The 18,847-nt window shown below is 43.6% G+C and overlaps 4 protein-coding genes across 4 annotated transcripts in view; 1 reads left to right on the plus strand and 3 right to left on the minus strand.

Moving 5' to 3' along the window:
• The window catches only part of cyfip1 (cytoplasmic FMR1 interacting protein 1), a 36,540-nt gene extending 28,492 nt beyond the window's left edge, over nucleotides 1–8,048 (plus strand). Inside the window, exons 23-31 of the mRNA XM_083647949.1 lie at nucleotides 1,015–1,102; nucleotides 4,021–4,164; nucleotides 4,438–4,528; nucleotides 5,622–5,752; nucleotides 6,053–6,125; nucleotides 6,228–6,322; nucleotides 6,463–6,701; nucleotides 6,793–6,940; nucleotides 7,366–8,048. Coding sequence (XP_083504075.1) covers nucleotides 1,015–1,102; nucleotides 4,021–4,164; nucleotides 4,438–4,528; nucleotides 5,622–5,752; nucleotides 6,053–6,125; nucleotides 6,228–6,322; nucleotides 6,463–6,701; nucleotides 6,793–6,940; nucleotides 7,366–7,530 — 1,174 coding nt within the window. The 3' untranslated portion in view covers nucleotides 7,531–8,048. The remainder of the gene's footprint in view (nucleotides 1–1,014; nucleotides 1,103–4,020; nucleotides 4,165–4,437; nucleotides 4,529–5,621; nucleotides 5,753–6,052; nucleotides 6,126–6,227; nucleotides 6,323–6,462; nucleotides 6,702–6,792; nucleotides 6,941–7,365) is intronic.
• On the minus strand, nucleotides 1,720–2,349 carry fndc9 (fibronectin type III domain containing 9; the record flags this gene model as incomplete). Its single annotated transcript, XM_083647582.1, has 1 exon — nucleotides 1,720–2,349. One exon carries the CDS (start codon nucleotides 2,347–2,349, stop codon nucleotides 1,720–1,722), a length of 630 nt encoding a protein of 209 aa, XP_083503708.1.
• nipa2 (NIPA magnesium transporter 2) lies at nucleotides 7,437–11,792 on the minus strand. The gene is made up of 6 exons (XM_083647950.1): nucleotides 11,664–11,792; nucleotides 10,680–10,910; nucleotides 10,099–10,155; nucleotides 9,815–9,905; nucleotides 9,508–9,668; nucleotides 7,437–9,162 (listed from the first exon to the last, which is right to left on the minus strand). The coding sequence occupies exons 2-6, from the start codon at nucleotides 10,816–10,818 to the stop codon at nucleotides 8,516–8,518; spliced, it is 1,095 nt and encodes a 364-aa protein (XP_083504076.1). The 5' UTR covers nucleotides 10,819–10,910; nucleotides 11,664–11,792; the 3' UTR covers nucleotides 7,437–8,515.
• A 1,649-nt stretch (nucleotides 11,793–13,441) lies between these two features.
• nipa1 (NIPA magnesium transporter 1) lies at nucleotides 13,442–17,176 on the minus strand. Its single transcript, XM_083647951.1, has 5 exons — nucleotides 17,089–17,176; nucleotides 16,908–16,955; nucleotides 16,615–16,705; nucleotides 14,131–14,291; nucleotides 13,442–14,037 (listed from the first exon to the last, which is right to left on the minus strand). Coding segments are annotated over exons 2-5 (762 nt in total). The 5' UTR covers nucleotides 16,909–16,955; nucleotides 17,089–17,176; the 3' UTR covers nucleotides 13,442–13,528.
• Nucleotides 17,177–18,847: the final 1,671 nt, after the last annotated feature.

Here is an 18,847-nt window from a genome sequence, read left to right on the forward strand (position 1 = left end):
AGCAGAGGAGAAAACCTATGATCTGTGGATGAAGCGTGATTTCTATTCGCACATAGGATAAGCAATAACCACGCCCTGTGGCGCTGGGATTGGCCAGGAGCAACACTGGAGGGCACGTAGCCCAGCGATTTCATGAACCAAGTGAATAGCTCTTGAGAACGGACAGCGATTTCGAGAGCGGACATTGAGAGCGGACATTGAAATTAATTATGGTCACCTACCTTCCTTAGCATAATAATTGTAATCTACACAATGTACACAATCTACAAAAACATGCAATAATATAAACAGTGTTGTGTTCACGTTCATAGCTCATATAATATAATGTATCATATCGTTAATTTCAAGCTCAATTCTTACCCAGAGAAAAGGTACAGCACTGAAAATGTAACAAGCAATAGTTTTTTAAACATCTTTATTTTAAAAGATGAAAAACCCCAGGTGCTTTAGTCCCAAGCTTCAATGCTCCTGGCCAATCCCGGCGCCACAGGGCGTGGTTATTGCTTATCCTATGTGCGAATAGAAATCACGCGTGGATGAAAGGGAGGCCTTTTCAAAGGGAGTCAGAAGCTTTGGAACATTGGTGGCCTTTGCAATAACAGTCCACAAAAAAGGCATGTTTTGAACTTGTTTACCTGTTTGCGCAAATGTTTGCTGTTTATCATATTGGTTGGGCCATCTTTTATGTATGCCATAAACTCACTTGTATATACATATAGCAGTTTCATTGAGTCAGAAATAAGACTGCTGCAGCCAGGGATATTTCCAGCTCCATATGATCTTTTTTTTCTTGTCTTAACTGCTTTAAAAGCCTCTCACTATCTCAAATTAATTTGGGTTATATCTTGATGTTGCATCATGGCTAATTTCAGCCATTAGAGGAAGAAACAAATATGCACACACCCCGTGAAAAATGTACAGGTGTTAGACAAAAGAGTGGCTATAATTTCAGACATTACTCATGATGACATTAGCAGCAAAACACGATTAACAGATCTCCATCTGTGTCTTCAGGTTTGTGCGCACCGTCCTGCCCTTCTCTCAGGAGTTCCAGAGGGACAAGCCGCCCAACGCACAGCCCCAGTATTTATACGGGAGCAAGGTCTGTAGAGTTTTCTTTATCATCACCCACAGAGAAAGCATAGTGCACTCATCCATATGTTTGACAGCGCAAGACATGTTTGTTCTTGAACTTTATTTGATTGTATTCCATGACTGAAGGATTTAATTTATGACAATTAGTCTGCACTGTTTCACTGTCGCTCTAGAGTGCCATGTGCTGTCGCCAAACATTCACCGCATGTTAGGAGTAAACATCTATATCTATATACAATAAAATAAAAAAGCTGATAAGTGTCATTACGTGAAACAATGTGTGAAATATTTTAAAATAAAACAAGGTTTGATGATGGTCGTGGGCAAAACTGACATTTGTATCAGAATATTGTGAAATCAAAAGTCCTTTCTGAGCCTCTGGTTGTTTATAAAACATTTTACATTCCATTGAACTAGACACAATACATTTTGTATTTTTCAATATTTCAAGAGCAAAACAGACATTTATCATAGAGCGCTTCAAACCGTTGCCGTGAGATTTAGTTTTAAAGAATTTCCTGCAAAAACATTATTTTTTATTTCTCCCAAACACAAATAGGATTTCAGCAGTCGATAAAAATACTCGTTGACAATTCTGTGACCGCTGACCTCAATCCAGTTGGCTCATACTGGCTCCCTGCCAGACAGCTTAGCGAGCGTCCTCAGCTCATGGTCCTGGGTAATTACGTGGCCAGTGGTCTGAGCTGAGAGGAGGGGGCTTTGAATGGCCGCGGCCCGCTTGGCGTCATCGCCGCCGGGAGCGTAGTGGCGTCCAGGGCCAGAGACGTCCGGGTGGGCAAGGGTGGTGGCCACGGGGCAGCCTTCAGTGCTCTGACCGGGGACGGGGCAGATGGTGTGGAGACATCCCCACAGCAAGATGCCAGCGATGACCAGGAGCAAGATGCAGGTGGTCATCCAGACGCCGATGGCCAGCTCCCAGCCCGCCCTGTCATGCCCCTCGTTGCTCTCGCTCAGAGTGCTGAACACCTGGCACTGGTCCCTGGCCGGATTGGCCGCCTGGCACGTCACACACAGGAAGTAGGCGGTCTGGGGCAGCAGGTTGGCCAGGAGCGTGCTGGTCTGACTGACGGGGATGCGTTCCTCGTGCCTGAAGCTCTTGCGCTTGTAGCCCATCAGCAGGCTGTTCCAGTTAGGGTCGTACATGACACTGTAGAAGGTGTCCAGGCAGCCGGGGGAAGAGGGCCAGCTCACTCTGGCTGATGTGGCGGTGATGTTGTAGGCGGTGATAACCATGACGACTCTCTGTGCTCTTGTTTTAGTCTGTCTTCCCACCCGCCGGCCTCTGCAGCTCTGCTGTTATGAGTGGAATTATTTCCTCAGTTATTGTAGTCTTTTTGTGAGTTCAGGAAGTAAAACTGGAACAGAAAAAGTGAAATTCAGTCAAAGAAATTTCAGATGACCATAATTTTCTGTTGTGCTTCTTGCCATCTAGGGGCTTATGTTGAGCCTCCATGAGTCACAAGTGTTTATTAAATCAGCTTTAACATAGCACCCTATAAAAATGATCAGAATCCTGACTGCACTGCCAAAATCTAATATAAAAGAAGACCCAATACAATAAAACAATGCTTCCCCTCCATATAGCTCACAATTTCATTTGGTAGTACCAAGCAAGACAGCCTGAAATAAAACTTGTCCTGTATTCAAAGCACTTACTGTATATTTTCAATTCTGACTCAGTAAAAGGTACATTTTTAGATCCATTTCCTTTGTCATTCATGCAGCAGATGTAACCTATAGCAACCAAAGGTGTCTCTGATAGCGAGCCTTGTTGAGTCATTAATTAGTGTCAGTCCAGTGAAAGCATGAGAGGAAGACTTACCAGGAAAACACTGACAGGAGGCGTTGAACATGCCAGTCTCTTTTGCCTGGAGTATCGGTCCAGAGTGTCTCGTGGTTCTGCTACCCTTCGGTCATGTTCGAATCTGTCCTACCGTCATGGTATTAAAGTTCTCCGTCAACAGCTGCTGCTGTGTAAGCTTTCCATGTCAGAAGAAGAGTGAACCAGGCATCACTTTGTCCTCATCTCCAATGCTACTGCCACACTGTCACACTAGTGCAGCTGGATTATAGCAGCTTCAGCTCTCAACTGGGAGGGAGGGAGGGACTTGTGATCTCCTGCAGTGAATATTGGAAAAATAACTATGATGCACTTTGTCGAAACAGTATTCGATAAAAAAAATAAAAAAAATAAAAAAATATTGAATTAAAATTTCCAACATAAAGAAAGACAAACACAAGAACCACGAACATCAACAAAAAACCTATACATACACATACACAAACAGATTCGCTCAGAACATATCCCCCCTCCCCGCATGCCCCCCCCCTTCCCCCCCACAAACCCATGGTGTTTGATTTCCAAATGCATATTAATTATTTGGCAATGATTAAAAAGGTCACTGTAAACTGACTGCTCTGATATTGCTTTCTGCGCTCGCCTGTGTGCTGCTCCAGAGTTCACTGGCTGATGCAAACTGCGCTCGCCTGTGTGCTGCTCCGCTCTGGAGCTCTCCATGGTGCTGAGGCATTGTGGCCACTAATTACCCATTTTTGCCCAATTAGTCGGCCCCAATTACCTAATTCAAAAATCTGGCTCCGTTAGGTCACCCGCAGGGGTGCTCTTTACACTTCCTGAAAGTTTCAGCCCGATCGCACGTAAGCATTCATAGCTGTGGCCGAACACAATTCTACGCTCGCTCGCTCTCTCTCTCTCACACGCACACGCACACACACACACACACACACACACACACACACAGACACTTCACATTCTTATTATAGGATGCTCATCCCCACCCCTTGACGTATTATGGATGACAGACATATACAAGGTTTACTCAAGTGATTAAGTTCAATCTAAGAATAATGTTTCTGGTGTTCACTGTCTCCCTGTGCCTGTAGGCCTTGAACCTGGCGTACAGCAGCATATTTGGCTTCTACAGGAACTTCGTAGGCCCCCCGCACATCAAGGCCATGTGCAGGTTGCTGGGATATCAGGGCATCGCTGTGGTGATGGAGGAGCTGCTGAAGGTCGTCAAAAGCTTGGTGAGGAGGGCGGTGGGTGGAGGGACGGGCTGCATCAGTTCAGGAGGAGAGCAAGAACTTTGTGCTGCTGCAGAATCGAGAAAGTCATTGGGAGGATAGGTGAAATGGCTTTCGCTGTTAGCAATGAATGAGACTGATGTAGTTCATATTGGAGTAAGTTGTAGTTGAGTTCCGTTCCTGATCTTTTTCCCCTTTAGCTTTCCACTGATGATGTAATAATAATAACAGTGTTAGCTGCAGGTTCATTTTTAGACCTCTTCTTCTCTTGCACAGCTCCAGGGCACCATAATGCAGTATGTAAAGACCCTGATGGAGGTGATGCCTAAGATCTGCCGACTTCCCCGCCATGAGTATGGCTCCCCTGGTAGGTGAAGATATGGAGTCATTACATATAGGAAGATCTGTGTAATGGTCTGTTGGCCCAGTGCAAGAACCCTTTTTTATGTGCAGAAGAGAAAATTCTGGTGCTTTTTAAAAATGTCCAGCCATAATTACAGTTTCCTAAGAGAATGTTGCCATTCATCTATTTTAATCTCATTCGACCCAAAGTGTGTTTTGCCTCGGTCTCTGCCAATTGGAGTAAAAAATATCCAATTTGAGCCCATGATTTGTAGGATGTTATATGGGAATGGCAAAAAACTACCTAGCCAATGCCTTTCACTATTAAATTATTATTATTACACACAAATATTATTATTCATTTGCATATCTTATCCAACATTAATCTTTCATATAAATAATCGCCTTGTACAACAACCAGGCAGATTACAGCTGAGAAAGAATTAGGCCACTAAAGAAAGTGGATTTCGGATGTTGTGAATCAGGAGGTAATCTGCCAGTAAAAAAACAAACAAAAAACAAGCTTGGCTGCCATAGAAAATGGAGCAAATTGAAAACTCTGTCTGGAGCTTTCAAATATGGGGAGATCTGGGTATGCTGTTACTCAAGTCCAGCCCTGTGTGGACAACTGAGACAGACCATGCGGCATCAATTCTCCATTAACTAGTACAACATGTTAGATTCATCTCATGTTGTTTTCTCATAATGGGGAAAATGCATATAGTTTTCAACAACCAATGTGCTCACCCCCCAAAAAAAGTCTTGATTCAATTCACTCCGGTGCTGGATCACTCCATGGGGAAAAAATGCATGAGGAACATGCTATCAATCACACTCAGAGTAGCCTGGTTTTACAGGCACTTACATCTGTGATTAGTGATGCTGCCACATCAGCTGCGGAAATGGCTGGCAATGTGTGCATATTAATATGTAGAGTAAACAACCTGCTGTGGCTGTGTTAGGTTATATATGTGACAGATATTATATATTACTGTGTAGAGTAAACCTCCTGCTGTGACTGTGTTAGGTTATATTATGTGACAGATATGGAAGATTGAATATTGTTGGAAGATGAGATGGAAAGGTGATAAATGGGCTGCAATCACTTTCCTGTTTAGGTATCCTGGAGTTCTTTCACCACCAGCTGAAGGACATTGTGGAGTACGCTGAGCTCAAGACCGTGTGCTTCCAGAACCTGAGGGAAGTGGGCAACGCCATGCTCTTCTGTCTGCTGAGCGAGCAGAGCCTGGTACAGCCTCAGCACCACCTTGTTCAGATACTACATGTAGATTAATGTAACACAGGGCTTTTCAAAGTATGAGACTGTAGGCCTCCCTCCAACCAAACTTGGATAAAGGCGCCCCCCTCGCTCAATTCCTGGATACCTAATCTCCTTTTGATAACTAATGTAATAACTAATATTTTTTCACTTCCATTCACTGAGCCTCCCCTGAAATGGCTTGGAGCCCCCCTGGGGAGGCCACATGTGCTGTCACACCTCTGTATGCACATTAACACATGCCATTGTTTTGTCTTGTGCCCTTCTTAGTCCCAGGAGGAAGTCTGTGATTTGCTGCATGCTGCACCATTCCAAAACATTCTTCCCAGAGTCCATGTCAAAGGTAAATGCAAGAAACTAAATGTAGATTTACAACTGGAAAGACTCAATTAATTTGCTGTTGCTTTACTTGAATTAAGTTTCTGTGCTTGTCCTGTCTCTGCAGAAGGGGAGCGCCTTGATGCCAAGATGAAACGATTGGAGGCTAAATACACAGCACTGCATCTGGTTCCACTGATAGAGCGCCTTGGCACCCCACAGGTAGGGTCATAACAATAATGTTTTCATCATGGTGTTAGTAAAAGATGTTGAGGTGAGGTGATCTACTGGATATTGTAATCCAAATGTTTGTGTGATTATTGTGAATTGAGCCTCGTCCAACATGCCTCTGTTGCTTTCAGCAAATTGCCATTGCTCGCGAGGGGGATCTGCTGACCAAAGAGAGGCTGTGCTGCGGCTTGTCCATGTTTGAAGTCATCCTCACTCGTGTGCGAGGCTTCTTGGACGACCCCATCTGGCGCGGACCGCTGCCCAGCAATGGTGTGATGCACGTGGACGAGTGCGTGGAGTTCCACCGCCTCTGGAGTGCCATGCAGTTTGTGTACTGCATCCCCGTGGGAACCCATGAATTCACAGTGGAGTGAGTGCAAATACGCACACGTGGGTTTGTATCATCGGCTTGACAAATATGATCTGAACTGCCACATATTAAACCTGTGTCTGTTTTCCAGGCAGTGTTTTGGAGATGGCCTTCACTGGGCAGGCTGCATGATCATTGCCCTTCTGGGACAACAGAGACGCTTTGACATCCTGGACTTCAGTTACCACCTCCTCAAGGTGCAGAAACATGACGGCAAAGATGAGATCATCAAGAGTGTGGTGAGTTACAGAGACGGGGATCAGCAACTCTAGAATATCCAACTCTCAAAACTGCAATTTCGCTGCATGACTTTGGCTTGTCAGTCATTTAATTGTCTATATATTCATATTTGTCATGGAAACATGTTTGCTTTCTCACAATCTGCTGCTTTGTCTTATTTTAACAAGATATTTGGTAAGCATGCTAACAACTATAATATAGGCTAAAGGATTATGTAATGAGAAAAGTTATGGATGACAAATACTGTATATCAAGATTGATCAGTCTCACTATGCCACAATTATGTCTTTGGCCTTCATTTTCGACATGGATAAGCACAACACTCTCATTCTGTTGAGGGTGTTATTTATAAACTCTCATTCTCTGTTGAGGGTGTTATTTATAAGTTTCTCAGTGTACCAATGTGTTTTCGGCTTTCCTTTAGCCACTGAAGAAGATGGTGGACAGAATCCGCAAGTTCCAAGTCATCAATGATGAGATTTTTGCCGTTCTGAATAAATACCTGAAGTCCGGAGATGGAGAGAACATGCCGGTGGAACATGTCCGATGCTTCCAGCCTCCTATACACCAGTCACTTGCTAGCAACTGAGGTGCTAGTTCCACTGCCCACATCACGGACCAGCAACGACTTCCAAATTTTCTCATCCAACTTTCCCAGACTATACAGAAATATTCCTTTATTCACTTTAGGTATTGAGCAGCAAAGGACCATGAAAAACTGAGGAAGATGGGCCACATTTTTATGTCAGAATGATTATGTTTTTGTATTCACTTGTGCCTTATCAAAAATAGCTATTTTCCCATTTTTGGATAAACTCTATTTTTTGTTTTATACGTACAGAAAGCTATAGATCAGGGAGGGGAAATTGCTTTTATGACATATTTAAGGGTTTGCAGTGGTGGAATATTAATGGTTAACAGTAACCTATTTTAAGTGGGGGTGAAGAAAATTACATTTTCTATATTGTTAAACATGTGCATGCTAAACATTTTAAAGGAAATCTGAGAAGTAACAAAGTTCATACTCATGTTAAGCATTTATTCACTGTGCCTTGTGTTTCAAATGTTTTAATCATTTTAATTCAATAAATATGTAACAAATCTGTTGGTTGATCTCGAGAGCTTTTTATGTAAAGGATACAAAAAAGTTCATGGTGACTTCCAACAAAAAGTGTTATTTTCAAGTATCACGAGAACACAAATCATAGAGACTGTCCTTTAAATATAGCCATATTCAGCAGGACCTGATCTCGTATAGAATATATATTAAAACATTTTATTTATTGATTTATAGAAAGCAAGTCAGTGCATGTATATGCAGTTATTTGTACATATAACAAAATGTTCCATAAAAAACTCAATATTTACAATGAAATAAAGTTCTAACTATATACTATACTATCAGGTCATTCTGAGAAAAATAAGGCAAATTAAAACATGAAGTACAATCGATTGGTCCATCCAGGTCACTTTCCCCCCTAAAGCTGATTGTCTTAAAGTTTTCATATACCATGCCTACACCAATGCCATGGTTGTTGAGTCAGTAGGGGGCGGCAACATGTTCCGTTATGGTCCTATGAGGCGCTCATCGCACCGTTCCTTCTAGAAACGCTATCAAAAGGCAAGCCCAATTCTCTGTCCATGTCCTCAGTGGAGTCATGATGTAGGAGTTCATAGCTACTGTGGGAAGCCATTCCGTTAGCTGCAGGAAAGGGCTTGTCTTCCTTCCTCATGGACACGGCGAGAGAGGCCAAGCTGACACTAATGTCTTTAAACGCGTGAAGCAGGAAAATACCCACAATGATGGTGAGGAAGCCACTGAGGGTACCGATCACGTCGCCTGTGCCCATGTGCTCCCACTCCTTGAAGAGGATCGCTGAGCAGCTGAGGACCGATGTAGTGAAGAACACGTAGTAGATGGGAGTCACAAGGGAGGTGTTGAATATGTCCAGAGCCTTGTTCAAGTAGTTGATCTGTGTGCTCACGCAGGCCACCAGACCCAGCAGCAGGACCCAAGCCAGTGGGCTTTCAGCTACAAACTTGCCAGCGATGGCCTCCTTGATAGCAATACCCAGGCCTTTGACACAGGACACCGACAGTGACCCGATTACTGAACAGATTGTGATGTACACAAGGATATTGGTCTGACCATGGCGGGGACCCACTACAAATATGAAGATGAGAGCCACTATGATGACCACTGTGGCAAAGCACAAAAAGCCTAGGGAGAAGGGGAGGGGGGAGAGGGATGGTTAACGTGGCCTGTACATTAACTAGAATAGATCAAAGTGAAAATGTCTGGTCTTCAGTCAAGCCATAGTTGTTGTCAAATAGACACTATGCTACAGAGAAGGACCTGCATTGGTATAGAATAATATTGTAAATACCGTACGGCGTACACCAAAATTCAGTGAGGCTAAAGAATATAAAAATACTAACTAGGCTGAATTCCCTGGCTGTGTGCTCCTAAAATCTTTGTCATGCTTTTTGGTCTGAATATGTAATTATAGGTGAAGGAAATATGAATGGAAAGATTTTGATGCAAGATGTGCGGTGCGCTATATACCTGGGTCAACCAGCTTTCTGGACATGTGTTCAAGGCTGCTGATCTCTTCCTCTTTGGGGGCGTGGATTACCATGGTGGTGGAGCCCAAGATACTGAGCAGGCAGCCAAGCTTTCCATGCAGGTTTAACCGCTCCGTCAGGAAGTATGAGGACAGGACCGCACTGTAACAACATTTACTGTCAATCACAGTCACTCTATATCACAAACACATTCCCAAAGATTTTTTTTTTTTTTTACGTTTGAATGCCTAATTTATAGTTACATGGGGAAAAACAAAAGGAAATGTCATACAGTGAGTCATCTGTACCTGACAAGCACACTGAGGGCTCCCAGCGGGGTAACCAGAGTAGCAGGAGCAAAGGCATATGCTGCAAAGTTGGCTGCTTCCCCAGCCCCCACTGGAAAACAATGAAGTGGATAAGATTAACCACAAGCCAATCAAGAATGGAGAGATAGCACAACATCACAATGGAGACCCAGGCAGAGGTAAACATTTTGTGATATTCTCTCTGGTTACAGTACTACTTTGTCAATGAGTGCAGACACCCCACCCCATTGTGTCTAATTAAACCTTGTGTCATCATCACTTACTTGATAGTAAACCAGCCCACCATAGCCATTCTTTTAGATAGGCATGGCCACCCTGGCCTGGAAGAGAGAAGGAAAAACACATGCGCACGCACACACACACACACACACACACACACACACAAAATTTGATATTTAGAACATTTGATTCCACTAATATGAATGAGCAGATTCACATGCAGGCATGGATTATGTACTAATTCTGACTACAAGTCAGGCGGTTTCACTGAACCCATCCTGACGGTCAGGTGAAAGGTAAAGTTAATGATTAATAGGTGTATTCAAAGTGAGCACCTGACCATGACCATGACCATGACTGTTGGTGATGCAGACAGACACACCCTGTACAGGTCAATTACATGCAATAACTGGGCAAGCCAGAAATGTAGGTAGGTAGGGTGTAAAGTAAACAACTGCGTTCATAGGCTGTCTCCACTGGTATTCAGTCTCAGCAGCAGAGTTTCAGTGTTGCTCGAGTACAGCAGTGAGTGTCCAAGCCAAGTCCACTAAGTAGATTATTTTCTGCTATAGGGTTAGGATAGCTGCGACATGCATTTGGATCCACAGAAAATCAAAGTCAATACCTGCCCGCATTGATCCCTTCCTTGCCAGCCTCAGAAGCCCTTTCTTCTTGAGGATAAAGCTGCCTCCAATGAAGATGCTGGAGCTGATGGCCAATCCAAGGCCAATGTAAAAGTCATACTTCCCCCGGTCCTGACCCATAGTGAGGCTGGATGTGCAGTTCTCGTCTGTCACATTTACCACCAAACACTGCAGTTGCTGACCAAACGAACAATTTTGGCCAGTCCAAATACCTGAAAGTAAAGAAAATTAAGACATTTATAAATTGTATGTTGAACAGGCAGACATGGTTAGAAAACAATGTTCACAGCAATGACCTACCGTTTCCACATGTGACACTACAATCTGTAAAGCCCATCTGTAGTGTGTTGGAAGTGTCCATCACAACAACAATAACAACACAGACAATTATATCTAGCCTATGTAACGTCACATACTGCTGCTGCTTCCACCAAGAGACTCAAGACACTACTGCAGTAATTCAGCCAAGCAGCTGCCTATGTGTTGCAGTGAATTATACCTTGTAAATTGCATCACAGCTGCCGTGTCAATACTCTCAACTCGAGACATAAGAATTCAGGAAGTAACTCAGGTTAACCTTAACCGAGTGAGTGTGTTAACGTTAATGTTGGTTAACTATTGCTAGAAAAAGCTCAAGTCGCCTTAAAACAATGTTATTTACCCAACTATTAGTAACATTACTGGACACTGCCATCAATAAAACCGGTGGCAACGACGATCAATTGCTGTTGTAGCGTTTTAAAACCCCTTTATATCTACGTTACTACCGAGCTAGCCATGTTAAACGTTAGCTTGTGTTAGCGCGACAACTAGCGTTAGCTGGCATAGCTAGCGTTAAGTTAATTAGCCAGCCAGAGGAACATAACGCTAACTTAGCGACCAGAATCAAGTAACATTAGCCTACATAATTCGCAGGCAGCATTGACGGATTGTTAGTTTTGAGACCTCATATTGTAAATAAATACCTGTCCAGCGGGGTTTGCCCGACAAGATGGTGGTGGGGCAGCCAGAGGTTAGCTACTAGCTAGCATGATCCTAGCCCATTGGTTCAACATCACAGCGCTCCTCACATCCACGAACCCGCTCGACGACTGCTGCACTGCACTGCGAGGCTCTTCCTCTTATCATGACATGTGCGCAGGCAGACACCAGATATCACCTGCCCTCCCTCCGCAGGTTGAAGTCCATTATTAATATATATCACCATGGAGATCACTTCCATTTACATCCTGGAACTGTTATTAAATATATTAACTAATATATTTAATAGTCGTTACAAATGTATAATCACCCCCAATAAAGAGCATAATTAGTAGTGGCTACCACTATAATTATGCTCTTTATTGGGGCGATTATATACACACATTTATCAAACTATTTATAGTTTTTTTTAATATTGAAGAGCCTATAGCCTATTTAAACTAGTAATACCCAAAATACTTTATTTATCCCCATAGTAAATAAATAAAAATTGTCTGCTTGTCCATCCACAGGAGGTCAGGGTCAGGTACAGAGCAGCATACCTGCAAACACCTTTTCTATTTGAGGTTTGTCTCCTTACTGCACCTCCCTGACTGTTGACACATTAAAACAATAAATAATCACCCACATTCTCTAACCTGTAGTGACAAATTAAAGTATGCTCACAAAATGCATGGATTGGTCTTCCATAAGTTGACGGTCCTGAATTGGCAAACAGACAATACTGTTTATTACAAACTATCCCATCATTGTTGATGCTTAACTTCAATACAACCCTCTCGCTGACTGCTTCTAAAATTACACTGAATAATTCACAGGCACACTCAAGTGTGGGTGATGCTAAACAGGGCACAGTGGCACTGCTGGTGTTGAAGAAAGGGAGACTTTCAATTGTCCTGAAGCCTTGAAGGGAAGGCGAGGTAATACTGTCGGTGCCATGGCACGTGTCGGACTCGTGAGGTATCGGACTCGTGAGGTATCGGACTAGGGGGCAGTCCCCATACTGTCAGGTAATACATTGAGGAGGGGGCAGAATTCCTTGACATGCCCCTGACTCTAACACACCTAAAAACATAATTTAGATATTAGCTTATAGAAGGGCCAGCAAATAACTGTTTGAGAATGGGGTTTACATTTATTTTTAGGAGTTTGAAATAAAACTTGCAGCCTAAACACTAACTAAAACTGTCAACCACAGTCTGTGTTAACCAGACCCTGATGAAACCTAGCAGGTTGATACGCGTTGGTCTGTCTATTTGCCTTATGCTCGATTAAAAGACATATTTCTACTTGAAGACGGAGTGCCTTAGTTTTATTCCATGGTATTCTGCATCAAAACCTGGGGACTGACATCAAGCAAGACCTCCTGGATTCTGTTTGTCTAATACTATTACCTGCCCAACTAATGAGCACCTGTCGGATGATCCATGCAGCGCTTCCCTCTTCTGTTGTTGACAAACTGTCAGTTGGTTCCCAGGACATATTTGCTTGCCATGTAAAACCTCTTGTGAAATAGGATGCTGAGTCTCCATGATGATGAGGGCTGCAGTCATGCATATTAATGAAATAAGTCTTTCTCAAGCCACCTACCCCCCCCCACACACACACACACACAAAGCTTTTTCACAATTTTTATTTTAGTGATATTTGTGAGTTACTTATAGCCGCTTTAGTAACTAATAACTGTTCCACATAGGTTGCATTAAAATTAAAGCAAAGTATTACAATTTGAAATGGAACGAGATCTAAATATAGATATCCAAGATCATCCAATCCAGAATTAGTACAGAATTAGTCCAGTACAAATCCACCACAGGCACTGCGTTAATGACAAATGCATGACGGCACGTCAGTCCATCTTTTCCCGCGCCTCCTCTTGCTTCCAAGTAAGCACGGCCTCCTGGGACATGCGGAGTAAAACGACTCCAACAAACACTGTTGTTAGACAGCACAGCATGGCAAGGCTGTCAGTGATAGTAAGTGCAGTCCATTCCTTGAAGAGAAGGGCAGAAGCAAGAATCACGGTGCATGTGAATGTCACATAGTATATGGCTTCAAACAGGTTGGAGCTGAAGCACTCCAAGGCCTTATTGATGAACCTGAACTGAATCAGGATGCTGACCACCAGAGTTCCCAGCAGGCCCAGAAAGAGAGCCAGCGCTCTGCTGCTGGACGGCTCTCCACCGAAGGCGTCCTGTCTCACCAGGCCAAGTCCTTTGCAACATGGAACTGTGAAGCTTCCCAGCAGGGAGCATATGGCTACATACACCATGATGTTTGACGTGCCGTGGGCTGGAGCAATCCATACAATTAGCACAATCAGCAGCAGCACCACCAGTAAGGCATATATTAGAAACACTGCAGGAGGAGAAAGTACATATATCAGTATGATCTTTGCTTATAATAACTACAATTTAGCGTGCGTGTAAAGCTTGGCTATAAAAGTCACACCTGGGTCTGCCAGCCTCTCCTCCAGCTCCAGTCTTGAAGTCACAGCCTCTGCTTTGGGGGCATGCATGATAAGCACAGCAGAGCCAGAGCAACATAAAACACAGCCAAGCTTCCCCAGGACATTCAAATGCTCCCCGAGGATCCATGAAGCCAGCACAGCCCTACATGACACAACAGAAGCATTTGGCAAGACACACCAAGCAGTTAGTAAGATAATGTCATGAGGGGGTCCATCTGGAATGAACTCTGCCCACCATCCGCGCTGAGGCGTCCCGTAGACAGACAAAGGAACAATCCATCATCTAGGGATTTGCAGCACCTTAGATCCCTTCACATGGGGTAATTATAGTTCATCTAACAGGGTAAGTCTAGTAATGAATTCCTTTAACCCCGAGGGGAATAGAAAGGGTCTATGTAGCCTCCCTGGCAGTAGACTGCCTACCTGAAGTTCAGGTTGGGAAGGGGGGAGTGACCCCAGGTCAAACTAGGGTAGATTTACTTAAAGGAGCCATGTGTTGCTATCCTTAAAGTGTAAGAGCACCCGAATCCAAATGTTTTGGTGAAGCCTGACACAAGGGTGAAAAATAGGGTACTGAACTGGCCTTCTCTTATTGGCTGGTCTCTTTTCTCTGTGATGTCACATCTTGTACCCTATTCACCTTATTCTTTGCCCATACAAGGACGCTTCTGCATGACGTCATTTCGTAATCGTCTTTCCGGTTTTAAACACGGAAGTAGAGTACGCCTACCGCAGTCATTTAGACTTGCCAAAAAGCTGTTTTCAAGCTAAAAAAACCCAAACTGTTTTAAAGTTTTAATATTTGTCGGGTGAGAACGTAACATATATGTGACCAGTTTATCAGAATAACGCCCATTGGAAATCTTTAACGAGCAGCGAGGACCGGGAGCGCTGACTGTGCCGACACCGTTCGGACTAGCTATCTGTCAAACCCTAATGTAGGCTACTGGCAGTGAGAAAACACTGTCGATGTGCTTTTGTAACTAACGTTAAATGCCGATGTTGCCAAACTTCATTCATACCATTGATAGTATAATAGATCATTCATACTGACGTTTTATTTTGAAAATGGCCACCAACTAGCGCTGAACCGGAAGAACAAATGCGTTGCGTCGAACGCGGAAGAGAGAAAAAGTGGGCGTGGTGAATAAGGTGAATAGAGCAGGGGGTTTCAAAGTCTGAGACTGTGGGACTCACCTCAGACAGTTGACTTGCTTAGTTTCGCTCAATTCCTGGATGCCTATGAGATCATGATTATGTTATTTGATCCCATAGACATAACCTGATATTGTGTTGACATAGTTCAGACTGCACCAAATAGAAAAGGTCTGTCTGAACTGAAGGCATTTATTTGTTTCCGACTCTGGGAAAGTGGGAAAAACAATAACATTCCCCAAAACTATTAAATCTCCAAATCTCTTTAACCAAATCACACACATTTAGGCTATTCTGTCATCTCCTTTTGATAACTTTTAATAACTAATTAACTGCAACTATTAGTTATTACAGTTATTAACTAATGTCATATTTTTTCACTTAAATTCACTGAGCCTCCCCTGAAACTGTTTGGAACCCTCCCGGGGAGGCCTCCCACTTTGAAAACCTCTGCTATAGAGGGTAATATCACAGTGGAAAGAGACCAGCCAATAAGAGAAGGCCAGTTCAGTACCCTATTTTTCACCATTAGGTATCAGGCTTCACACCAAACATTTGGGTTTAAGGGATGGACAAGCCTTCACCTAGTCGCTCCTTGGAAGGAATCCTCTGAGTCACGATCCCTTAACTTCTCGATAGTGTTCCAAAAGTAGGTTTACACCCTATAAACGGATTACTTGAAACCACTTCAACACACAAATCTCTTTACCAGTCGTTTGTCCTAAGAAATGTTCCTTGTACAGTTTAATAATCAGATAATTAAACTGGAAAAATACAGGAGATTATACTGAGCAGGATATTTCAAAACAATAGGGAAACCTACCTATTTTATTGTTGTGCCTGACGGATGTGTGGTGTGTGTCTAGGTGTGGGGCTCAGCAGAAGTAAGTGCAGTGTAAATAGCTATGCTCAGTGCTAAGAGTCTTTAGGGATGGGGTGGTGGGTCTGAGGTAACAGGATTTACTGCTGAGCCTGGAATTGCCCAGGGGGCAAATCCAAAATCTGAAGAAAGAGGTGTGTACTTAATACTGTGCGTAGTTAATACTGTAACCCAAATTAAATGCCTCCCGACCCGCCACCTTTAACATTCAAGCCAGGGTGCTACACAGGCATCTGCTCATCCACCTTTAAGGGAAAGGAATGTGATTGGTAAATACGGCCAAAGTCAACACAGTATGCTGCCCATGTGTTTCTGATACAGTATGCTATGATGTTTGTTATGATCATACCACAATGTCATGGTCTTAAATTATTAGGCAAAACATGCAATAATCCAATTCTCTCTGACTCTGAGTCTCTGACTGACTTACCCAAATAAGACTCCAAGGGCTCCCAGGGGTGTCACTATCACAGCAGGGGCTGCATTATATGCCAGGAAATTCCCAATCTGGCCGACAATCACTTAAAGAGATTAAAAAATAGGTTGTAGTTTAGATCAGGATGGAAAGCAGGTGTAACCAATAACATTGACAAGGGCCCTGGCACTGGAACACCTAAATATTTTGGAACCATTATTAATGGTATTGGTTACACCTGCTTTCATTCCTGCTTTACCACCTCAAAACGGTTGCAGTATGTAGTAGACAGGTGGCACTGTACTCACTGAAAAGCGTGCCACTCCACCACACGACATCGGTCAGATAGGACCCACCTAGGGGGAAAATAGTTAATTTATCGTCTGTGAGCCGAGGCAATAATAAGCAAGCAACTAAATTATACAATTTCTTGGCTTGTACACGTGTATTCTTACATATCCACTAAAATCAATGTTCATTCTAATCTACCTCTATCGCGGGCACGTAATATTCCCTTTTTTTGAAGCACAAATGTCGAGCCATTGATGAAACTTGATGCAACTGCTATCACTATTCCAGCAATCGGTAACGAATCACCACTTTTACTCAGGTCAAAAGGCATATTTTAGCTGTTGATCATTTTGGTCAAGCAGAATGGCTTGTAGTAGTCAGGAAGTCGAGTGCGCATGCCCAGTTTCGCTGGTTTACTAAAACGTCACATGGTAATTGGCGGTGCCCTGTCCCCCCCGCCCCCGCCCCCCCCTCCTCCCCCCCTCCTCCCTCTCTCTCTCTCTTTCTCTCTGGGATATGGCGCCCCCTAGCGGCCTGTCATGTGCCTTCCACTCCGACCCCGCCCCGCTTCGTCCAAGTAGCCCTGACTGCAGTACGCAGATCGGGGAGTGGCTCAACCTCAACGTTTGACTCATTTGCGTGTGTGTGTGCGCGCGCGCGTGTGCACAACCTCAACTCACTGACTTCTCCTTAACCCCCCCCCCCCCCCCCACACACACACACACACACACACACACACACACACACACACACACACACACACACACACAAACAAAACATGTCTGCAAGGCCTGGGATCGGCATTTTGTTTATACAGGTGCACCTTTGATGTCGGTGTGGTTTGTGATTTGTGTTGTTGTGGAAGATTAGCAGCAGCCAATCATATCATCCCTCTAAATGGATTGGCTGCACAGCGTTGACTCTATGACCTCTGTGTGGTCAAACGTCACGTGACTTGCGACAAGTGGCGGGACAGAATTCACCTGCCACAACTAATTAGGCGCGCGCCACGCAGTCTCTTTTGTTTGGCTCGTCAAAGTCAAGAGGAGAGCCACTTTTACCGCAAAACCACACAAGTAACCATCGTCATCGGCAAAGAGGACCTAGGATTTAGTGGGAGAGTATTACCCTGTAGGCTACTGAGCACTCACCTCGCCACAGCAACGACCTGATCAGCGCCGTTGCCAGTGTCATGACAGACAGCATGAAGGAAGAGGTGAGGAAAACACAGGGCCTAACTTCACGTATTGTTTCCTATCATGGTTGATGGTATCAAATGCCTTTTTGAGGTCAATAATATCCCTATAGAGTGCAGTTTCTGGTCAATGGAGTTTGTTATATCTTCTATTGATTCCATCAATGCGTGTGAAGTTGATCTGCTTCTGAATCCATATTGGCTGTCACTAAGTAAATTGCATGTATTGATAAATTTGTCCAGTCTATTGTTGAGTTTTTCAAGAACTTTGGAGAATTGTGGAAGTAGTGAAACAGGTCTATAATTTGTGAAGTTGTGTCTGTCTCCAGTCTTATACAGCGGTAGGCCTATTACTTTAGCGATTTTCATTTTGTTAATTTGCCAGTTTGAAGGGAAAGGTTGCAGATGTATGATAGTCTAGCTTATTGAAATGGGCTAGAATTAAATGTTCACACATCTCCATCTATTAAATAAGCAAATATTATTTTTGATGAATGAATGAATTTGCAATTAGGAAGCGCAGATGCACAGTGCGCCTTTCAGTCCATTCCTTTGTCTGGGTGGATCCAGGTTTCAGATATGGCAATGATGTTAAATGGTTTAAATGGTTAAATGGATTTCGAAACGTAGCCTACCCCGACCGCAACGGTGGGGGCCCTCGCTGGCGACGCTAAACTTTTAGCTAACCTGTTCGCATCTGTGTTTCCATTAGTTTTTCGCAAAATAATTGCGATATTTCTACAACTTCGACAATGTACAATT

The sequence above is a fragment of the Poromitra crassiceps genome (assembly GCF_964638095.1).
Source record: "Poromitra crassiceps genome assembly, chromosome: 12".
Lineage (NCBI taxonomy): Eukaryota > Metazoa > Chordata > Actinopteri > Beryciformes > Melamphaidae > Poromitra > Poromitra crassiceps.

Excerpts from the sequence above, each read along its gene's own strand:
- nipa2 (XM_083647950.1), bottom strand. The coding sequence starts at position 10,818 with ATGGGTCAGGACCGGGGGAAGTATGACTTTTACATTGGCCTTGGATTG. Across the intron at positions 9,669-9,814 it reads GCCCTCAGTGTGCTTGTCAG|TGCGGTCCTGTCCTCATACT; the intron begins GTACAGATGACT and ends ATGTTGTTACAG. Across the intron at positions 9,163-9,507 it reads CAGAAAGCTGGTTGACCCAG|GCTTTTTGTGCTTTGCCACA; the intron begins GTATATAGCGCA and ends CCTTCTCCCTAG.
- nipa1 (XM_083647951.1), bottom strand. Across the intron at positions 14,292-16,614 it reads GCCCTTGGAGTCTTATTTGG|GGCTGTGCTGGCTTCATGGA; the intron begins GTAAGTCAGTCA and ends TGTGTCATGTAG. Across the intron at positions 14,038-14,130 it reads GGAGAGGCTGGCAGACCCAG|TGTTTCTAATATATGCCTTA; the intron begins GTGTGACTTTTA and ends CTCCTCCTGCAG.